Consider the following 22,811-nt stretch of genomic DNA (forward strand, 5'->3'; position numbering starts at 1 on the left):
TTTGACTTTTTTCCCCACCAGGTTGGATGGAGGCCATACACCAAGGCAGAAGCGCATTAGCACTCCGATGAAGGAGAGACAGCTGTCCAAACCTCTCAGTGAGCGGACCAACAGCTCCGACTCTGAGAGGTCCCCGGAGCTGGGACACAGCACGCCGGTACGACACTGAACGGTTATAAAATCTCATTTCGCTTTAGCTCTTTCCAGGATTTCAGCATCATCGTTTCAACCATGTATACAAAAATAAACCTGCGTATTGTGGTTGTTTCCCACAGAGGAATTAACAAAAAAATCTTCCTTTGTTCTCCGTCTGCTTATGACCCACGCGTTTTTAAAAAAAATAAAACACATGAATTCTGATAATGTACGACCGGCCTGGAGCTCAGAAATGAATTATGTATGTGGTGATGAGTCATCTGAAGAGCAAATGTGTCGCTGTGGGGAGATTTATGTACTCTGTGTGTGTGTGTGTGTGTGTGTAGGTTCTGAGGAAAGCAGTGTACGATCAGCTTAACCAGATTTTGTTGTCGGACTCGGCGCTCCCAGAGAGCCTCATTTTGGTCAACAGCACAGACTGGCAGGGGCAGGTAAGGCCTGCAGCTTTCCGTAATAACTTTGGGTGGATTTGGTTCGTTCTTTTTCTTTTTTATTCCTATTTCTTTCCTTTTTTTTTTTTTTGACTGCACATCTCCTCTTTCATGTATTGCAGTATGTTGCAGAGCAGCTCCAGGTACAGAGACACCCGGTGGTCTGCACGTGCTCAGCAGCTGAAATACAGGCGGTGCTGTCTGCCGTGCTCACTCGCATCCAGAAGTTGTGAGTTTTTCTGATCGAATCTAACACACACACACACACACACACACACACACACACACACACACACACACACACACACACACACACACACACACAGAGCGAGCTAGACTCATTGGTGTGCAGAGTGACTCATCTGTTTAGTCTTTCTTCTTGCTCTGAGCCTTATTTTTCTGACTTCTGTTCTTCCTTTGACCCTTATATATTTTGCTCCTTCTGTTCTCCTCCTCCTTTTTTGCCCCTGTGACTCACTTTGCTTTATAAAAGCAACAAAAACTTTGTCTCCCATATCTGCATCCATCACGTCGGCTTGTCCCTCTGCTTATCACTCTCTCCCACACATGTGGGAATTCTTCTGGTTTGTGTTTGCACTGTTGGCATGAAATTTGCCTGAACATAAAGGAAATGTCATCAGAGCAATAGTTAGAAATATAAAATGATTATTTTGCCTTAAATAATGTGAGTTAGATTGTAGTCTGGGAATAAAAGGGGCTTCATGTTTCTTTTTCTAATGCAGGAGCTGGGACTGAAGTCAAACCCATTACAGTACAGCCACAATAACAGGTTTTATTTAGCTTGCTAGCCATCAGTAACAGTACCTGGAGTGCAACGCAGTGCCTGTATTTCTGCTGTTAAAAACACCTCTGCAGCACATTCATGGATAGAGCCTGGTCAGTGATTATTTAGCAAGTCATGAATACACATCAGTAATAGTACAGAGGACCAGTTCCACAGTCTTAGTGCAGTTTACGCTCTGAGCTGCCATCTTGGATTGTGAAGTTGGAGTTAGATTGGCTTCTCCAGCTTTCCGAGTGGGATAGTGTATCTTGAGAGGGTGTTCTGGCTGAAAATTAGTAGGAACTCTGGATTTCTGACTTCAAATGGAATTCAGTATAAAAAATGAAGGGCAATCCACACAGGAAACGTCCTTAAAACTAGAGTTTTCATACACCTGTGTGTACTATGTCCTTTAAAAACGCCCACAGTCTGGGTTCCTGAGCACTGAATGAATTCTCACTAGTTTGATGTGCTTCATCTCAGATGTGCACCAAGGCACATCTGTACATCTGTAGGACACACTGTAATAAGAAATCTATTTTTTTAGGATATTTTCCAATAGAGATTAGGTTGTGTTTCTTAAAACAGGAATGTTCTTAGTATGTTTTGAGACAATGATCAAACTTTTTGTTTCTTGAGTAATGAGTATTTCTCTCTCTCTCTCTTTCTTTTTCCCTGTAGCTGCAACTGTAACTCGTCCATGCCCAGACCAGTGAAGGTGGTGGCGGTGGGCAGCCAGAGCTACCTGGGAGCCATCCTGCAGTTCTTCGTCACCCAGCTCGCCAACAAGACATCTGACTGGCTGAACCACATGCGCTTCCTGGTGGTGCCGCTGGGTGAGAGAGCCTGCTTTTGTCTCCTCCTGCAGAGTCAGACCGCAGCGAAGTTTTACTGCTTTGCAGGAAGTGATGTCTGGTGCACACAGTCACTTGTCTGCATGCTAATTGGACTTTGGGAAATGCTGTAACTTGTATGTCTTGCTTGTTGGCACATTGGTAGGAGGAACAGGCAGTCGTGTTAGCTCATTAAACTCCTCGATCCTTCCTCCTTCCCGCTCTTTCATTATGTTCATCAGGCTCTCATCCTGTGGCTAAACACCTCGGAGCCCTCGACAATCGCTACAGCTCCTCCTTTCTGGACGGGGCGTGGAGAGACATGTTCAGTCGCTCAGAGCCGCCGCAGACAGGTACCACACGTGCCGTCTCCCCTCAGGACGTACTTCAGCGTTTCGCACGTTTATTCACTTCTCCAATTGTTTTTATTTTCTCCTGCAGATCAGTTGGATGTGGCAGGAAGAATTTCCCAATACATCAGCGGAGCTACAGTAACACACCAGCTGCCCATCGCCGAGGCCATGCTAACCTGCAAGCACAGAACGTGAGTACAGATGTCAGCAAACACGCGCCAGATCTTTGATCTTTTAGGTCTTCTTTAACAAACACCGCTCACTGTCCTTTTCCCAGGCGAGATGAAGACTCCTACCAGAAGTTCATTCCTTTTATTGGGGTGAGAATTCTACTCTTGAGTGGGAACTTTTTACCTTTGCTGCTGCTCATCTTCAGGATCTTTGGCTGACATCCCTTCTTGTTTTCCAGGTGGTGAAGGTTGGTCTGATCGAGTCTGGTCAGTCTCCAACAGGTGAGTGTTTGGAAAACGTCAAAAGATGTTAAAAAAGAATTCGATTTAGGGTTTCACGTTATTTCCATTTGGGTTATGAAGGAGATGCAGAGGAGGGTGTAGCAGTGAGCCTCGCTGTCCCCTCCACATCACCACCCTCCCACGGCTCTCCCACCGGGATGATCAAAGAGACAGCCACGCCTCCCTCCTCTCCCTCCATGGGGAGCGTGCTCACAGTTCAAGGGTAAGAGTTCTCTAACATTCATATTTCTTTACAGGATCTTGTAATTATACTGATGTGCTTTAAATCAAGTCCTCAGATGTAGATATTTAAAGAACCGTTTATTTTATTCAGGTTGATTTTCTGCATTTGTGTATGTTTTTCTGTTGATGTCTCAGCTGTCAGCATGCATGTTGATGATGCTGTCAGTACTGAGCTGTGGCAGAGGGATAAATGCCTTTTAATCAGCCGTCTGCTTGTTCTTTAAGCAAACAGGCAGCGAGTTGTTCGTGTTTCTCTGAGATCCTCTTCCCAATCGAGGCTCTCTTTGATGCTTCAGCCACTGAATCAGATGTTTTTTTTGCTGCAGTGCCTCTCTGCAGAGATCACTGATCTGATCTTTTACATTTCGTCCTCTGCAGAAATTTTTTGGGGAGTGTGTTGAACATGATGAATGAAATTCAGCTCTCAGATTCAAGTCGGTCTGCTCGTGAAGCTGTTAAATTATCTTACAAATGTGTTTGTGATGTAAAGAAAAGTTAGATGTATGTATGTCTCATAATTGGACCAGAGCAGAACCCCTCACTGCATCTGTGTATTCTGCTGAAACTAAAAACTACAAATAATGTCAGATAAATATGTTAATAATTAAGTTCTTCACAAGTTTGATATGAGAGACCAGAGAATAATAGGAAAGTTCAGTTACGATGCTTTATAGTTGTCACGAAGGGCCTGAGGAAGTCGCTCATGCACGCGCTGTCTGTCCACAGGAGCCCCAGCATGTCCCACGGCGTGGACGCCATCGGCCTGCAGGTGGATTACTGGCTGGCCTCTCTGGCAGAGAAGCGGCGGGAGGGAGAGCGACGCGACACGGGCTGCAAGAACACGCTGAAGAGCGCCTTCCGCTCGCTGCAGGTCAGCAGGCTACCAGGCGGGGGCAGCAGCGATCCACAGGCCCAGGTCAGCACCATGGCCATGACTGTGGTCACCAAGGAGAAGAACAAAAAAGGTGAGGCGTTGCAAATCTGATGCTTTAAATCATTTTTATGATTATGGCTTCACTTGAAACTAAAATTTGTAATATTAATAACGATTGATTAATTTCACTGATTTCTTTCTTACAATGATCCCTGTATTGCATTCAGCACAGACTGAGGCCATATTACATTGTTATCACTAAATAAGTGTTTTTGACTTGCAGGCTTGTTGCAGTTAGCCAGGTTCCCTGCAGACAGGCCCTAAAATAGTTACTGCAAAGCCCTTTGGACAAGTCTTTAAAAGGAATCCCTCAGATCCATGTTCAGAGCGCATACTCTGAGAAGCAGGGTATATATGTGTGTCCTCTGTAGTGGGATACTAGAGATTTAAATGCAATTGAAGTAAGCCAGTCTAAATCTAGACTCACACACTGCCACCCAGTCGCCGTCTCCCTCCATCACACAGCACTTTGACTCTGGTGTTTGTTCCTCCCTTCAGTTCCTACCATCTTCTTGGGGAAGAAGCCCAAAGAGAAGGACGTAGACTCCAAGAGCCAGGTCATCGAAGGCATCAGTCGACTCATCTGCTCGGCCAAGCAGCAGCAGACCATCCTGAAAGGTGAGCTGGATGATCGCGAGCAGCTTTGTTTCTTTCCTGCTCACATTGTAGCTTATCCTCACCGTCGTTTCCATCTCCCACCAGTGTCCATAGACGGCGTCGAGTGGAACGACGTCAAGTTCTTCCAGCTGGCCGCCCAGTGGCCCACTCACGTCAAATACCTACCTGTCGGACTTTTCGGCTATAGCAAGCCTCCCTCGTAGGGCCGAGCGCCTCGACTCCTCTAACCGGACCTGACCTTTCGACTGCCCTCCACACAAACCCCACCTCTCAGCCGCCCGCAGAGCTGAGGGAGGACATAAAGCAGCTGGACTTTCTCCTTTTCCTTAATCTCATTTTGTCTTCAGTTGTCTTATTTGTCTTTAGGGAGAGGAGGGAGGGCAGCGCTGGGGTGCAGTGCTGTTACTAGTCACTTTATTATTGCCCCCTTTCTGTGTGTGTTGGTGTGCTCCGTGAGTATGCATGCACACGTGAATGTACAGTATGTGTGTGTGTGTGGGTGTGTGTGTGTTTACAAGGGGACTACAGCACAAGATTATTAGCTAACTGCCTTTTATGTTTCCGTTCTATGGAATGCAGCAGCATGCAACCACTCACCGGTTTCAAAGACTGCCCCCGCCCCCCTCAGAAGACCCCCGATCCTCACGTGCATGCTCTAAACTAACAGATACACCAACCATGTGCCGCAAACAAACTCCAAACTAGTGCAACAGCGCCTCAGCGTGTGCACAAGTCACTAAGAACGTGCAGCCAAATAACAAAGCTGGCGTTTAATGGATTCCCCCCCCCCCCCCCTCACCCTATGTTAGCAGAAAAAAAAATGCCCTTCAACAAATCCTGTTGGTTTATTTTTTAATTTCAAGGGCTTCCATACTATATCTATATATATATTTCCTCTGTAGGTGATTTGGATGTCTAATGGCAAATATTTCCTCTTAAAAAAAACAAAAAAAAGAGAGAAAAAAACAACAACCTGTAAATGTCAAGTGTCCTTTAAAAAAAAGTGCAGTAGTGAGAAATGTCCAACCCTTCCCTGCAAAGCTGTGTCGTGATGCATAGTGTTTGTTACTGTGAAGAGATCCAAGACATCAGGGCAGGGGCTACCGTAGTGTGCATTTTCTTTCATCTTTATTTGCTATGCACTTACCGTACGATTACACGTTTTGGGTGTTTAACAAAATAACAATAAAGGTTTAACTCTCGTTAACAGCAGAAATAAATACATATGCAACAGAAAGCAGCAAAATGCATGTTTAAACCATCCGAAACTCTTACAGCACTTAACGGGAAAAGCTGTTGTTTTTTCTTTCAGTGTTCGTGCTGTAAAAATGGGAGTTAGTTACTTGCAGTGAAGCACAACGTTGTGGCCGATGTCTCCCCCCCCCCCACCTGAAAAAAAAAAAACCTGTCTTCATTTTATTGGCTAGACTGGCAGCTTTGTTTTCAGTGGGAACAGCAGACCTGGTGGAAACTCTCACAGAGCGTGCTCGTTGTCTTTCGGCTCCTTACTGACCTTTTTTCGTTGTTGTTTGTTTTTGCCTCTCCACTACATGCTTTCTCTAGGATGTCATGAGGTGATTAGTGAGTGTACAGTAACTGGTAACAAGTGTGTGTTTGTGTGTGTGTGGTGTGAAATACATGTAATGTGATCAGAAACTTTAAAAAAAAAATCACTTGAGAGGAGGAATTGTTTTTTTACCATGTGACAGAGGGCATGCAGCTGGTGTGTAAGTGTGCGTGTGTGTTGATGTCAGTGACTATTCGATTAGAGCTGCAAAAGCTGCAGTGGTCATCTTGTTCACTTTGTAGACTGGCACAAGGCGAATACAGTTTGTTTTTCTTGATTAAACAGTAAAAATTGGACAAGCTTGAAGGTTAACTGAACTTTTAATGACAGAGGGAACCATTGGAGCTAAAATCTAAGAATGTTTGTGGATTTATAAGTTGTTTTTAATGATTCTGCCTTGTGTCACCTACATCGTAACACTCTCCAGTGAAGTATTACTAATACAGCTTTTTTAAAATAGTGTTAATGCCAATTTCTTGGTTTAAATGACTTTTTTTTGGTTTGTTTGAAAGTCAATGTCAAAGTGTTTTTTTTTGTTTCTTTTTCTCCTGTGTCGGCGTTTAAAGTGTTACAGTTGTGATGTCGGCGGCACATGTCCATCTCTGTTTTTCCTCTCCTGTTACACAACGCTTCGCTAACGAGTGGTCACCGCCGAGCAAACACTCAGCTAGCTGCGGATTGATTTTTTTTCTTTTCTTTTTTCTTTTTTTTTTAGGGATTTCAAAAAAATTTGAATGTATTGAATTCAGTTTACGTGTGAACGACTGATTAGTTTTGTTAAGACAGTAGAGATCACAGACTTTTAGAAATGAGGCTCCTCTTTTTCCTCGTGATGACAACCACTGAAGGCCCTTACAGACAGAGAGCTGCCTTACATACAATATGTCGGGTTTTAGGGTTCCTGGATGATGGACTGTGGTTTGACGTAGAGGTTGCTCGATCCAAACTAAAAACAGGAGGTTTCATTCCACTACTAATTCCTTTAAAAGATACTGGCTTAAGCGTAAAATGCTGCATTTGCTGAAACAAATCAAAGACCTTTGCTAAGAAAATAGAACAAACTTTTAGTACTACTTTATTGCAATGATGCGTCAAATAAGAGTTGGTGGAGACCAAAACTGAGCTAAAAGCATATTCTGTTGTGTCCCCCCCCTTTAGAAACTAAAACAGTTCCCACTCCACATTTTAACTCCTTCCAGTAAAGTCAGCCAGAGTTGAGTTTCTGCATCGTTAGGTCAGCAAAATAAGAACTGTGAAAATAATGATTAAAATACTAGATGCACTATATGGACAAAAGACCTGAGTCAGCTACATGTTACACATGGAAACGCATGCTGTGAAGCTCCCGGCGCACAGTTTTTGTGCTGATGTTAATGTCTATGCCATATCCCTCATCGCTCGGTGACCCCACTCTGTAACTTTATGTGGTCGGGAACTTCGTGGATAAGTTGCCATGGTTACTCCTGTTTAGTAATAGTACTTACAGTTGACAGTGGGATATTAAAGAGGGAAATACTTCAATGGTGGCACCCTGTTACAGCACCTCACTCAAATTCAGTGAGCTCTTTGCACCCGCCCATTCTTTCACAGATGTTGTAAAGGCAGACTGTCTGGCTAGATGAATGATTTTTGTGGCAACGGGTCTGAAAACAGTTGAATTCAAACATTAGGAGGTGTGTCTCAATACTTTTGTCCATATAATGTATATTAGGACTCAGTCAATGAGGCAGTGGTTCTTTTCCCCACTACATGGCAACCTCAAAACTATTTGCTAAATGTATGAACTCGTAGTGTTGAAATAGTAGGTTTTTCTAACTTTAGTATGGAAGTGTGGTACGGCATTTTTAAATTTGCGAAATTTGTACAATATTTGGAACGAAACCTTCAACTTTTTAATGTAAATTGTAGCTGGGCTCGAGTATCTGCTGTTGGAAGAGACCTCTAATTGAGTCAAAATGCTCTTTGCCTTGTAGTATTGTTAGTCAAATTATTGCAATGATGCGATTTCCTGAAATTAAGCGTAGTCTTGTCATGCCTCTTCAACTTGTGCGCTCAGAGGGAGATCACTGAAACTGAGCATTAGAGGTATTAAAAATCACTGCCAGAAACTAAAATGTGAAGAAATTGTGAGACTATCCAGAGATATGTAGGTTTTTGGTGGATGCTGATAGCCTGAAAACACCCTACATTAACAACAAAGTGATCCTTGTTTTGAAGTTATTGCATTGTCAACACAGTCTCATATCACCTAACAAAAACTGATTTCACCCCATTTACATGTTCTCCTGCCGTCTCTCTGAACAAGCTGGTTGTTCTGTGTGTGTAAGTCCTGAAAGTGTTGCTGTGTATTTCTTTTTCTTTTTCTTTTTTTTTAATACCTGTACCTCTGTACCTGTGTCAATGTGTTTGTGACGATGGTTCTTCTGTCCTTGACTAGTCGTGGTTAGAGATTAGGAGCTGTTCGGTCCATCAGTAATCTGTCAGTGGTCAGCAGTGTCTTTCTCTCTCTGCCATCCTTCTGGTGATGAGAGAGTCTTCTTCTTCACCAAGCCTCCACAAGCTCACCTTTCTGAGAGCATGCCATTACCCCCTCACATGTTTTAATTTAATTTAATTTTGCCACCTGTCTTCATGAAAATGTGAGTTACCTGTGAAAGCAGTAGATTTCTACCCGACCGAGGTTCTGCTCAGAACAGAGCACCCTGAGCTTGTGGACTTGTGAAGAGTATTTTGCACATACCATCATTTCTTCAGCAGCAGTCTTCAGCTTTTTTGCCTTTTGCCTATAACAATACTATAAGAAACAATGATGCTTGTACATATCAGAATAGTACTTGTTATATTGTATTCTTTATTTTTTTGCTTTTGTTTTTTTTAATTTGACATGTTTTGTAGTACCGCTTTTTTCATGATTACGTTTGTCAATCAAACAGATGTGGGATGAGAAGTGGAAGTGTTTCATTGTTTCATTGTTTTTTTTAAATAAAGATATTCTTGATTTGTAGCCCTGTCTCCTCTTACTGGACTACAGATGTGTGCTTGTACTACAGCTCCATACAGCTTATTTCTGAAGTGGAACAAACTGATGCAGACACTGTAGCCTGTCTGGGTAAATATCACTTAATATGTGCTGCTCAATGACGTAAAATTGCAGAAATAATGGGAACTTTACTAATTATAGTCTTTGTTGGAGAGTAAAATCAGATTTCTGATGAATACATAAAGTGTAAAAAGTATAAATTAAGCTTAGCACATGATACTTATGAAACAAGGCAGCGGGTCCTGTGGATGGAGGATGCTGGTGACATCATCGGACAAAGAGCTTTAGCAAACCAAGAGAATTATATCCAAACTTCTGTTTTGTAAATAGTCTACGAGTTTTAAAAATTCATTATTCATATCAAGTGTTTGTATTGTTGTTGCTTTTATTTTTTAAAACAATATTTTATCGTAACTAATCATCTATATAAAGATGTCGCCGAGTGAACGTTTTACAATAAATAATAATAATAAACTTTATAAAGCACACTTAAAAACCAAGGGTATGCCAAGGTGCTTAACATGTAAGATAGAGAATAGGAGCAATTACGTTTTCCTATTTTACCTTAATGTTACTAAACAATACCATGCAAATAGCATAATAATTTACACCATGTCAATTTAGGTTATTATATTAAATAGAGTCTTGAGGGAAACTGAAAAATTCAGACGCTCGGATGTTGCGAGAGCGACAACTCGACTATACGCATGCGCAAGATGTATTCCCCGCCTTGACTGAAAAATGTCGAACGTGAATCATCTTAGTGCTTTTTCAATCTTTGGTTGGGGTCTCTGGGAACTCAGCCATTTCGTTTTCTCTGTCAAATTTTGAAGCACATCCACAAAATAATCAGTTTTATGCCGAATAAAGGTTCAGTCGTTTATTCTGTGAACACCGAGGTTAAAGTTAAAAACACAGCTAAATATTAGCTGTGTCCACCCCGTCATCTACTGTCAAGTGACAGCTGGGTAAGTTAAAGTGAAGAAAAACGTAAACAGCAGCTAGCCAAGGTGGCTTTTAGCTCAGTTAAACTTGTTGCCGTAATCGCATTAAAGTAAACTCAGTAGCGTGCGCGAGCTATTTCGGTTTATCTACAAATAACTGCAGGCGTGTTAATTCAACAAAGCAGGTGTGCTAGCGGCAGCTCTCGTCACCCAGCAGTCTTCAAAGTAAAGCTAATTTTAATTTAACGGCTGCTTTGCGAAGTGAATTTTAGAAAAACAAGCGGACGTGTTTTCGTGTATTAGTACAAGTTGCTCAGCGTTGAGAGAGCACTCTCCGTTTCGTCCTTGGATGCCGTTATCTTCCCATTGCCACTTGTCTAACTGTAAATGGAGTTTTATTTTGAAAAACCGGCACCGGACGCTTGTTCGTTTTGGTAAACTTGACGCGGGTCTGTCCGGAGCATCACAACATTGTGCTGCCGCTTTGTTCGAGGCTCTGTAATTGCTGCGTTTATCTTCGATGAAGGTAAAACTGAGGATAAATAATAATAATACTTGCACTACGGTGCACTTAAACGGTCAGAATAGATTGTAGTTTATGTTGCATGAGGGCAGTTTGTCGGTATATTTGTAGCAGTGGGACGGCCAGGTCGATAAATCTGTCGCTAGAAATGAAGCATCGCTCTTTACGTGGTGTTTGTTGCGGGATTATGTGTGCATATTGTAAATAATGCAGCCCTGCGTGTGCTGATGATGATAATGATATAATAATGATACGCATCTCTGTGTTGTGTAACACCTTGGAGGATCGGGCCTGCACTGTTTACAAACAGGCTGCATGTCGGGACCAGACACATCAACACGTTTTCAGCGATGGACAGGCATTTATTTGGCCTTATGTTCATCGTCTGTTGTAGCTTTATGCTTTTTGAGCAGTGCTCTCTGCTGTCGGTCACCTTCACTGATCTGCTGACTTCCTCCCCGGCATTAGGCCTCGGCCATCCACCGGCTCCTGCCTTTATTCATGGCTCTGAAGGGTTTAATTCAAACGTGAGGGGTGTGCGATCGCGATCATTTCCTGCTGCCGCTCGTTTGTCCGCCCGCACAGTTAGCTCTGTTCTTCTGCATTTGTGAAGCGGTGGACTTGAAAGGAAGCGTGAATATTGGTGCATTGCAGTCAAGTGTATGAGGCAAGATGGGAGGGGGTGGGAGAGGAGGATGGGTGAGAGAGGAAGGGAGGGAGCAGGAGAGGAGAACAGAACAGGTGCGCCTCCTCCATCAAAGCTGGGAGAGAGAGAAAGTCACGATGTTGCACATTTGGCTCCTCTGACGACCTCTTTCTCCTCCTGCTGCGGCTGCAACCCTTTCACTTACATCTGGTCAATATGGAGACAGTGCGCATGCTCAAGGCGGAAAGTCGCCGTTTACTGTGCCAGAAGTGGCCCACGGTTTGGATATTGGACTTTGTAAATGTTATCTAAATATTAATACGCAGCATGAATGTTTCTCTTTTCCTGGCTGGAAGGATTCACAGTGCACACGTGTATCTGCCAGGCTCATCATGGACATGACTAATCATGACTAATGATTTAAAGACCATATAGCACTACATTTACTGTGAGTACTCCCAGAAGATCAGGAAGTCAATTTAAAGATCTGCCTTTAGGTTGTGAGAGATCAGTTAAAGTTGTAAATGTATGATTGAGAATTACAGGAAAGAAGTTTGATATTCTGAGATTTAAAAAAAAAAGGTAAAAATACATAAATGTATTAGGAAAAAACATAAAAATTACTGTAAAAATACACTTTTCTAAAGGTTAGAGCTGTGAATATGTGAAGAAAAAGAAAAGATGGATGTTCTAAGAGTAAATTGGTTAGTTTATTATCTGGCATACATACAAAGAAAAAATATGCTCCAATGTTTTTTTGTATTAAAGATGTAAATTTATGAAGGGCAGAAAAATTCCAACTTAAATAACAGAATTTTTCTGAGGTTAAAGTAGCAAAGTTACACTAAAAAGTAATCTTTTTTTAGAGATAAAGATGTAATTGGAGAAGGAAACTCAAGTTTAAAGTCTAATATTCTCTGAGGCTATAATTTGATCCATTTGCTGGCTTTTTAAGAGTCTTTTACTTATTTGTATACAATGTATGAATCCAATTTCTAACCTACGACTGCTCAGTTATGCTGCTACAGATGTTGGGACATTTGTCTTAGTTTAAAATAACATTTCATCCAGATGTCCGTCTGGCTCTAAATCCGACGCCGCTGTGATAATCGTTGCCCCGCCCTCACAAGGTTAGCTTTGTTCACTGATCACTTCTCCTGTTAATTGGATTTGCTGGTCTGTGTTTGTTTCAGGCTAAATTTACTTTAATTATCCGTCCAGTATACAATCTCACAGACAACCTTTCTCTTTCTGTCTGATGTCGGGAAGCTTTTATACAGCGTGCCTTCTGTTCATAACAAGACACGCTTGTGCTGCGTGGTTTTTGTTTTTCATCCATCTCTTTTAACTCCATCATTTACAGGATGATGCCAAACAGGAAATGAATCTCAGGAACAGTCCCTTCATTCGCGTTGTCAGTGTTTCTCATTTTGTTCTCCTCATTACTTTTGTTTGCGCCACATCATGTCCTTCAGTGTTTCCGGTGTGGTATTTCTCATTCATGAGCAGGTGGATAGAGGAACTGTCGGCAGCGCTGGGTTTGAGTCATAATATTACTCCACTATTTGTCTCATCTTTTGTGTCATTATGTCCTCACGCCGCAAATTAATCATCGCTCGTTTCTGTTTCTTTGCCACCTTCTGTGGCAGGATGTGGTTACACTGAACACCTAATGTTTTGAGGGTTTCAAGCAGGGCAGAATGTGAATCAGAAATGTAAGTAAATGTAGGTTTTGCTTCCCTTTTCTCACAGTGTGTGTGAAACCTGGCAATGTCCACCATGGTGTATCCACGTGAAGAAGCCCTGGAGCGACTGAGCCAGGATGAGATCGTCCTTAACACTAAGACCGTCATGCAGGGTCTGGAGACGCTACGTGGCGAGCACGCCCAGCTCCTAAACTCTCTGCTGGACTGCACCCAGCCACCTGTTGCACAAGAGAAGTCGGGACTGCTGCGCAAGAGTCTGGAAGCCATTGAGCTGGGTCTGGGAGAGGCACAGGTGAGAGACAGACACTTAGGTTTTTGACGTTTACACTGAATTGTACACTGAAGTTCACACTCTATTGTGAACCTAATACAATAGGATGCTTTTATAAGGGTTTTTTTTTTTTTTACAAAGGCAATAAACAGGACATCTTGGATCGTCACTAGGCGGCCTGATGGCTTTGTGATATATCATGCATGAAAGAAGCTTTGTTGATATAAATGAAGTCTTTTGAAACAAAAATTATACGATCCTTGTAAGGTGTGATTGGTGCATACATGCTGAATGCAGGTCGTTCTAACCTGTTGCTAGGCAGCATCTTAATATGTGATATAGATAAGAACCTCCTAATGTGTATCTGTGGACCAAGGTGTTTGTTCACCTCTTGATCATGTGGCAGAGTTGGTGCACAAAGAAACAAACAAACAGATATTTTTGTGATTTTTACAATTTCCTTTTACACCAGGTGATCATCGCCCTGTCCAGCCACCTGAGCGCCGTGGAGTCGGAGAAGCAGAAGCTGCGCGCTCAGGTGCGCCGCCTCTGCCAGGAGAACCAGTGGCTGCGGGACGAGTTGGCTGGAACGCAGCACAAGCTGCAGCGCAGCGAGCAGAGCGTCGCCCAGCTGGAGGAGGAGAAGAAGCACCTGGAGTTCATGAACCAGATCAAGAAGTTCGACGACGACGTGTCGCCCTCCGAGGAGAAGAACCAGAGCTCGGGCGGCAGCACAGGCGGAGACGCTTCAAAGGATAACCTGGATGACTTATTCCCTAATGATGATGACCAGGGACCAGGTATGACATCAGCAGAGAGGCCTTAATGGGATGACTCATTTTAAGATGAGTACATTGGGATTTTACTGATGAATTTGTGCTCAAGCCAGTCAAAGCCTCACATAAAGCTGAAATCTATCATTTAATACAAGAATGATTCTGAGAGGCACACATGTTATGTAGGGATTGTTTGTTTTTGGCTCCCATGTGACCAAGACAGTTTGAATGAATTATGATATAACGATTTGATGAGGTTAATCATCGGTTCACAGTACAGGCTGTCCACGGCCCAGTTTAACAGAGAGAGTGCCGAATGTGGTACACCACAGGAAGAGATAACTGGTAGCTCACTGGGTGTTCAGTCACTGTGCAGCGTTCACCTATGCACATGTAATGATGACCGACCACAAGCCGCCTTGTCTGATCTACTCATGCTGCAGCTACTTCAAGGAAACATCTGGCATGCATACACATGTGAGTTAAGATTGGGCAGACATTTTATTTTAGTTTTACAGTTTTTAATCATTGCTTTATTTTTTATCTTAATAATATAGCACCTGTAGCCCTGAAGTCTGAACTGCAAGTCATTTAAATAGTTCAAACTTCTGTGCTATAGGTTTTTTAGCAGCTCTTCAACACAGCACATACAAAGATAAATCAGTTGTGTCAGTGTATGCAGCGTCTTTAGCTTTCCTGCAAATTAACCACACGCTACGTGCTGAACCTTCATTCGCTCTTACAGTGAAATATACATTCAGCCATAGTCTGAATGGCTAGTTAGCGTTCAGCAGCAGCAAGAGCATAACAAGCAGGAGAGAGGGTAGAGAGTACGACACATAGCTTTTAAAAGGCTTTATCTACTTTTTGGAGAACATGACTATCATCAAATTATATAAAGGAAAAGAAAATCTTGTTACAGAAGCTTCCTCCATTTCCTGCTGGAGTGCTGATCACTACAGCAGATCTGACTTCATGTTTTTTATCCACCATATGTTCTGCTTGGATCTGACAGTAACTTAGTTACTATTTTTGAAAACTGATGGAGTACTGAACAAATAATTCATTTGAGAACTTCATGTAACGCTTTAAAAACTTCTAGTAGGTAGTTTTGCTTATTCTCGACCATGCTGTGCTTCGTGTCACAGCCCAGCCCAGTGGAGAGGTGGCAGCCCAGCAGGGAGGCTATGAGATCCCGGCGCGCCTCAGGACGCTGCACAACCTGGTGATCCAGTACGCCTCTCAGGGGAGGTACGAGGTGGCTGTGCCGCTGTGCAAGCAAGCCCTGGAGGACCTGGAGAAGACATCTGGGCATGACCATCCAGACGTCGCCACTATGCTCAACATCCTGGCTCTGGTGTACAGGTGGGGGCTTGAGAGTGTGGATGCTTTTCATAAACTATTCATTGTTGTAAAATAAAGCCTCTGAACACAGCGCCATGGGTCTGTGCTTTGTGTTTTGTGCTCCAGGGACCAGAACAAATACAAAGAAGCCGCTCATCTTCTGAATGACGCTTTAGCCATCAGGGAGAAGACACTGGGGAAGGACCACCCAGCTGTGGCTGCAACCCTCAACAATCTCGCTGTATTATATGGCAAGAGGGGCAAATACAAGGAGGCTGAGCCTCTCTGCAAGAGAGCACTGGAGATCAGAGAGAAGGTACAATTGCAGTTTTGTTCATATTTGTGTTTTAGCAACTGAATCACCTTTTGATATAAAGGGTACATAAGCAGACAAGTTACCCAGACAGTCTCCATGTGGTCACGTGATTGTAGTTTGTTTTGCAAATGTGTGGTTGTCTCACTGTTGTAACCAGGTGCTGGGGAAGTACCATCCAGACGTGGCTAAGCAGCTGAACAACCTGGCCCTACTGTGTCAGAACCAGGGCAAGTACGACGAGGTGGAGTACTACTACGGACGAGCCCTGGAGATCTACGAATCCAAGCTCGGAGCTGATGACCCCAATGTGGCCAAAACCAAAAATAACCTGGTGGGAACTTAATTTGCACTACAGACTGTAAAGATAGATGTAGCGTCAGGGTGTAAAATGGCCAGCAGGGGGCGACTCCTCTGGTTGTAAAAATGTGTCTGGTTCTGTAAAGGTCTTTGGGAAAACTCCCCTGCTGTTCACGTGATTTAAGACGGTAGTAAACGCTGCCCTGATGAGCTTCTGGTCTCAGTCACGGGATTAAAGTCTGAACATCGTGTCGCATTCAGTAATTTTTTTATATTTTCCCTTCAGAGCCAAAAAGGAGGATAAAGAAAATATTGATTTATGTTTGATTGACAAGCTGCTGTCTTATGAGCGTCCTGTGTCAGTCAAAAGGACAACAGCTAAGCGTTCACCTTGGGGCTTCTCACTGGGACCAGTTAAAATCTAATGTTGGCTATGCCCATCTTTTATATACAGTCTATCATTTGAACACCCTTCTGCCTCTTCACTGTTTCACTACCTTTATAGTTTTTTTTCCCCTGTGACTATTTCACCTATTTCTAAGATATTTTATTGATCTGATCAGGATTGTTGGTGCTTCCTGTTTCTCTTTAGGCCACATGCTACCTGAAGCAGGGGAAATTTGCAGACGCTGAAGCTCTGTACAAAGAGATTTTGACCAGGGCGCACGAGAAGGAGTTTGGCTCTGTCAACAGTAAGTAGAGCCAACAGGCAAACAGCTGAGTCACACTGAAGTGACTGTATCAGATCCTGCTGGTCACAGAGTTACTCAAATTGCCAGGACTGGGCAGAGAGGAGCAGGCTGTGAGTCAGGCTCAATTTACATCAGAAGTCTTCCTGTTAGCCTTGTTTTTTTAGATTCAGGCTGTGGTTTGGTCACACCCTGACGGCCGCATCGCTCTGAGTTCTCAGCAAGTCAGAGGATTACACTGAAGCTCGCAAAGCAGCTTAATGCTGATGGTTTCCTCCCGCCTATCCAGCTAAGTCTATCAAACCCTTATGTGCTCACATGCTCAGCACGAGAGCGGGCTTTAGCTGGGTTTGGTGAGTGACAGCTGCTTGTTTACATGAAATCAAATGTGTTTACATAGACAGAGAGGCATTACCTCAAACTAAAAATGGGTAATTTCAGGATTTTGGTCATTTTTCAGGACAATTAAAATACTTTTTAAACTCAAATCCAACTCCATGCTGTATTTCAGGACTCTAGACAGTTCCTCCTTAATCATAACTATTATTTCCCTTTTAACCCAACGTTTTTTTATTTGACTGCAACTGCTTTTGAAGGGCAGCCATGGAAAATGTGCCTGAAATGACCAAATTACAGACCATATTAGAGGATATCCAGCAGACTGAAGTGTCATTCATAGTTATTGGGTTATTTTTATGATTTTAACAGTGCAGAACAATAAAAAGCATCTTAAGTCCTCTTCAGTGTGGGTTTGGTGGCCCACACATGATGTTCTTGTATAAAAAAAGTAATTATGTGATATTTCTGCCTGTTGCAGATGATAATAAACCAATCTGGATGCACGCTGAGGAAAGAGAAGAGAGCAAGGTAGGCAGGCAACACATACAGTGGGTATAAGGACAAGGTTTTTTTGTTGTTTTAACTTGCTGCCTATCGGACCAGCATTTTGTACTTGTCTCCTCCTGCTTTCTGACTCGTTTAATATTAATCTGTGTCACTCTTTCTTTCAGGGCAAACGCAAGGACTCAGGCCCATATGTAGAGTATGGGAGCTGGTACAAGGCCTGCAAGGTGGACAGGTAAATCAGACATTTAGATCCACTGGAAACAGGTCAAAGTCTAAACTGTCTGATCATGTATGTGACCTAACTGTGAATGTCTACCAAGGGAGGCTACTCTGATCTGATGGCCTTTTTGTCTTTTTAAAAAGATGAAAAATGGTAACACAGAGGAACAGAACAGGGAAACTATCATCACCAAAAAGGAAGGGAAACAAAGCTCATTACAAATCTATGTTTGCCTCAAAAGACTAGAAGTTAAACCACTGACTTTATCAGTCTGTGGTTCGTCATTCTTCTAGTTTTATAGTAGAAACGGCACATTTCCATCCCTTTTGTTTGAGGAGCAGATACTTTGCAGACTGTGTAACAGTAAACTTCTCAAAGCAGCAGAGTGTTTGCTTTGTGGTTCAGTTTGGGAAAGGTCTAACGCTTGATTGTTTAACCCTGATTGATGGATTAGGTTACTTTTAAAAGATCTAAAGAAAAAAAAAGCTGGATTTCTTTCTTTCTCAACAGCCCAACAGTGAACACAACCCTCAAAAGCTTGGGAGCTTTGTACCGTCGCCAGGGCAAACTGGAGGCCGCAGAAACACTGGAGGAGTGCGCCAGCAAGTCACGCAAACAGGTGCAACAGGAACCCTCTCGACGACGGCCGTTTGGCCGTTTGAATTACCGCCTTTAGATTAGTCATCTGGGCTCTTTTCAGGGATTTTTCAGTTAAGCGAGCGGATTTGTTCAACAGGCATTCCAGCTACGATTTATTGGCTCATAAACTGTGTGCCAAAGTGATTTAAAGATCAGTCGTACTAATGTTTGCACATAGTAAAGAACACATGCTGCGTCTGCTGTTGTATAAAAGGGTTTTTTTTCAGGCCCTTGCATCACCCTTGTCTTTATTTTCCTCTCTCAGGGTATTGATGCCATTAACCAGAGTAAGGTGGTGGAGCTGCTGAAGGACGGAGGCTCTGGGAGCGACAGACGACACAGCAGGGAGGGAACGAACGGACCTGGTGGACAGAGAGGGGAGAACGAGGGCGACGACTCGGCTGAGTGGAACGGGGTAACATAAGTTTGGAAGCTAATAAAGTAGCAGTATGTGTTCACATTGACTGGATGTGACTACAGCGTAAACCACAGTGTGAATAATTTCATAAAGTACTGTGGAAATCCTTGTCTGTGAGTCTGTTCTAGCGTGCCTTAAAGGAGGTGTTTTTCTAAAGTTTTACTGTTGCACATCTCGCCCTCAGGATGGTAACGGGTCTCTGCGCCGCAGCGGCTCCTTCGGTAAGATTCGTGATGCTCTGAGAAGGAGCAGCGAAATGCTGGTGAAGAAGCTGCAGGGCAGCGGTCCTCAAGAACCCCGCAACCCAGGGTAAGACTACTGCAGCTGTGCAGTCAGGTTATAGTTATGGTTACTTCAGTTTTTCTTCTCGCCAGTCCAAATTACATTCGCACTTCAGTTCCCAAAGCTAAAAGTACATCTTCAAAAAATTCAGACCAATTATAACACTGTTCAAAACTGAAACATACGAAACTGAAACAAAGATGAACATCGTTGAACACACAGGACGTTGAAGCACAAGGATGATTCTCATAATGAATGTGCAAGCAGGAAATCTGCATCAACTGTGTGATGCTGTTGTGTCAACATGAAGAAGTAATGAGTCATGTTTCCAGCACGTTGTTGAATTGAGGCAGCTCTGAAAGAGAAACGGGGTCCAACCTGGTACTATAAAGGCGTACCTAATAAAGGGTCCAGTGGGTATATAGTTGAGTATAACATTTACAATTGAGCATGAAGGTTGCGTGACCTTGTAAATAAGATCCACGATGAAGCCTTAATTGCTCGGGAACCATGATGGGTGGTCTGCCTTGTCCATTCCTAAATATTACTCACATCACTCAGTTTTGTAAAAACACTTTCTGTCTTTAACTCATTACTGAAGTTTGTGGTTTGAGTTCACTGGTAATCGTGTGTTTCTGTACAGAATGAAGAGAGCCAGCTCCCTTAACTTCCTCAATAAGAGCACCGAGGAAACCACACAGGTACTTTATTCCTCACAGCTGCAATTTCACTCAGGAAATTCTATCTTTCGAATTAAATATCGAGTCCAGGTGATTGTCTGTTACCTGACAGAATATGCACAGCGTTTCCTAACCCAAATACTAACACGACCTGATCTGCCTGCAGGATGTCAACTCTGGACTCTCAGACAGCAGGGGGCTAAGCGCCAGCAACGTAGACCTATCCAGACGCAGCTCCCTGCTCGGCTAGACCGGAGACGGGAGGCAGAAGCGGCCCGAGGAGGAGAGGCTGTTTGCAGCTCGGTTTGGTCCAACTACACACTTAAAGCTCAACGCCAGATCAAACACTTTGCGCCTGCAGCATATTTTTTTAAAGAACACTGGGGAGGAGGGAAAGCATTAGCTCCACACTCGAGGTCGTCCTCTGAGACGCCGCTGCTTCGCTGTATAAAACGCTGCCATCGATCAGAAAAGAGAATATTTAGATACACATTTACGAGCATGCTGCTTACTAGTTCGTGGAACGTCTGCACCTGAACGCCTCGTGTTTTTTCTGGGGGGTTTTTGGGGGTTTTTCCACTCACAGCACCGTAGCAGAGCATCGTGCGTTATGACAGGTCGGTTCCTTCAGTCCAGATCTCTTATGTGCAGAAACTCAACCTTAGGTGGGCTAATTATAATCCAGGTCCAGTCCAGTTTCACCAGTAGCATGAAGTAGACACAGACACTAACCATCCACCTGAAGCATATTGCAGATGGTAAAAACGGTACTACCTGAAAGATAGAGCAGAGGTGTAACAAGAGGATACAAGCATCATTAGCACTAACCATTTCAACCTCACTTTATGCCTTTTTTATGTAAATACAGATTTAAATTATTTGGTATTTGATTCTGTGTGTATAGTGCACTGATTTATTTCTTTGTTTGTTTGTTTACACTTTATTTCTGGTAAAGAGGGTCTCATTTAGAAGTAAAACACTACCTGTATGAAGGGCGGAGACTGGAGATGAAGGAAAAGAATGGAGTGATGTGAAGGTGAAAGGTTAATGGGCATTGGTTGATTGTATCCGTGACACTAAATGTTGATAAATGTATTACCTCAACTGTTCATGTCCGATACCAAGTCGTCAAAGTTTCACTATAATCGTGTGCTTTAAATGTGACAGTACTGTATTTCTAGCAACAATCTTGCGATCTACTGAGCATACTTTGATGGGAAAGGTTATTCATTTCCACTGGATTGGGTTGTGACAGCGTTTGGGGGCAGAAACTGCAGTTTTTCATGAGTCAAAAGACAGAAAACGGGACAGAAAATTCATTTGAGGAAAGATTTTTTTTTTTTTTTTTTTTTTTTTTTTTTTTTGGGGGGTTCACATCCTCTAAAATGATGCCGTTGCGTTCCTAGTGACTTAATTTAAAGTCACGTTAAAAGAGCTTTTAGGGGTCGTGCGTAATCCAGGACATACTGTTTCATGTCCCATGTCCTATTTTGCACTGCAGGTTTAGGAAAAGATCATGTTTTATGTTAAAATTCTGCCTTTCATAGCATTTCTGTTGGGAAAAAAAGTCCTTTACAGGAGTCCATGTGCGATGAGTTGACTCTAAAACGGCAGTATTTGACTCCTCGGTGTCCCTGAAGCCTCAACAGGGAGTTTAATCAAAGTTTGTTTTGGTACCTTTTACCTGAGCTTCATGCGACTAAATAATAAAGAAAATTTGATGTTTAAAAATAATGTGTTTACAATCATTACAGCAGGATATTGAAGTGAAAGTGTCTTTTAAAGCTGTGGGTAACCCTCTTAATTATTTGATCAGAGCTGATGCAGCCCATCAGCTGATGTGTTTACTGTCATTCCTCTTGTGAGTTTGTTGTAGTTTTTTCTGTATTTACTGTTGTTGAATGTGCATCATTTTGTGCAAATCAGTCCTTATTGTTACATTTCTTTATTTCTTTTTTTTTTCTCCTGGGTGGATCAGTCATCAGTCGTAATCAAACCCTCGCAGGGAGCTGGCTGATGGTGGTCCGTCCTCGCTGACTTTTTTTGTTGTTCTGAAGCGATTTTTTTGTTTTGGCTCTGAGCTTTTATGTCGACGGTACAAACAGCTGGTTATTTGAATGTTGATTTTTAATGTTGATTGTGCGGGGTCTGGTGGATTGTTGTTGTTTGCAAGCCAGGACGCTACTATCAGGAGAACTATCCGCCGAATGTACTTCTTATCATGTTAAAGCAAAATTAGGGTCAGCAAGTGATGTTACACCCTCAAGTTTTTCCTTGACTTGACTTCATGACGAGAAAGTAAACGAAAAGGTGAATGTGAGTTCTAAAAAGGTGAAGGCTGGTTCGTGTGAGGCTGTTTTGCCATCGCCACGCAGCTACGGAAACCGAAGGCACGCTTTTTTTCTTTTTAATTTTTAATTAGCCTTCGATCTCTGAGTGGCGCTAAGTTTATCCTGTCTGCTTCAGAACGTGCGTGATGGTGCAGGTTTAATGAACGGAGGAAAGGAGGAGTACCGAAAGTGCAGGACGGAGTTAAAAAGAAGTGAGTGGAAGAGCTTTGGAAAGACGCTGGAAAAACATAAAGTGCTTTAAGTGTTGTTCACAGCAAATAATGTACAGAGTTATACATGTATGACCTTTATATACGCGTTTACTGTTTGTCACTTATTCACTCATAAGAATGATGGAAGATTCCTATAACCATACACACAATCTCAACACTGTCTAACTGTATGTGTGTGTTTATGTGTATATACATATATATTTAAAAATCAAATGGTGAAACACTAGTTTGTAGCTGAAG

The 22,811-nt window shown here is 42.8% G+C and overlaps 2 protein-coding genes across 3 annotated transcripts in view; both read left to right on the forward strand.

Annotated features, from left to right (window-relative positions):
- pacs1b (phosphofurin acidic cluster sorting protein 1b) overlaps positions 1-7,449 on the forward strand; it is a 70,035-nt gene extending 62,586 nt beyond the window's left edge. For both annotated transcript variants that reach the window (XM_085397697.1, XM_085397707.1), the window contains exons 13-24: positions 22-157; positions 483-587; positions 710-816; positions 2,053-2,207; positions 2,447-2,557; positions 2,646-2,748; positions 2,835-2,877; positions 2,967-3,009; positions 3,091-3,232; positions 3,979-4,217; positions 4,685-4,804; positions 4,889-7,449. In XM_085397697.1, coding sequence (XP_085253823.1) covers positions 22-157; positions 483-587; positions 710-816; positions 2,053-2,207; positions 2,447-2,557; positions 2,646-2,748; positions 2,835-2,877; positions 2,967-3,009; positions 3,091-3,232; positions 3,979-4,217; positions 4,685-4,804; positions 4,889-5,007 — 1,423 coding nt within the window. In that variant the 3' untranslated portion in view covers positions 5,008-7,449. The remainder of the gene's footprint in view (positions 1-21; positions 158-482; positions 588-709; positions 817-2,052; positions 2,208-2,446; positions 2,558-2,645; positions 2,749-2,834; positions 2,878-2,966; positions 3,010-3,090; positions 3,233-3,978; positions 4,218-4,684; positions 4,805-4,888) is intronic.
- Positions 7,450-10,791: 3,342 nt separating this feature from the next.
- On the forward strand, positions 10,792-21,380 carry klc2 (kinesin light chain 2). Its single transcript, XM_085397719.1, has 14 exons — positions 10,792-10,881; positions 13,277-13,522; positions 13,974-14,301; positions 15,426-15,642; positions 15,748-15,937; positions 16,095-16,268; positions 16,827-16,926; positions 17,741-17,790; positions 17,934-18,001; positions 18,500-18,608; positions 18,894-19,043; positions 19,231-19,355; positions 19,972-20,029; positions 20,175-21,380. The coding sequence occupies exons 2-14, from the start codon at positions 13,295-13,297 to the stop codon at positions 20,256-20,258; spliced, it is 1,881 nt and encodes a 626-aa protein (XP_085253845.1). The 5' UTR covers positions 10,792-10,881; positions 13,277-13,294; the 3' UTR covers positions 20,259-21,380.
- Positions 21,381-22,811: the final 1,431 nt, after the last annotated feature.

Source organism: Rhamphochromis longiceps, linkage group LG3 (assembly GCF_057381845.1).
Source record: "Rhamphochromis longiceps isolate RC_006_pf linkage group LG3, R_longiceps_female_GT1.1, whole genome shotgun sequence".
Taxonomy (NCBI): Eukaryota; Metazoa; Chordata; class Actinopteri; order Cichliformes; family Cichlidae; genus Rhamphochromis; species Rhamphochromis longiceps.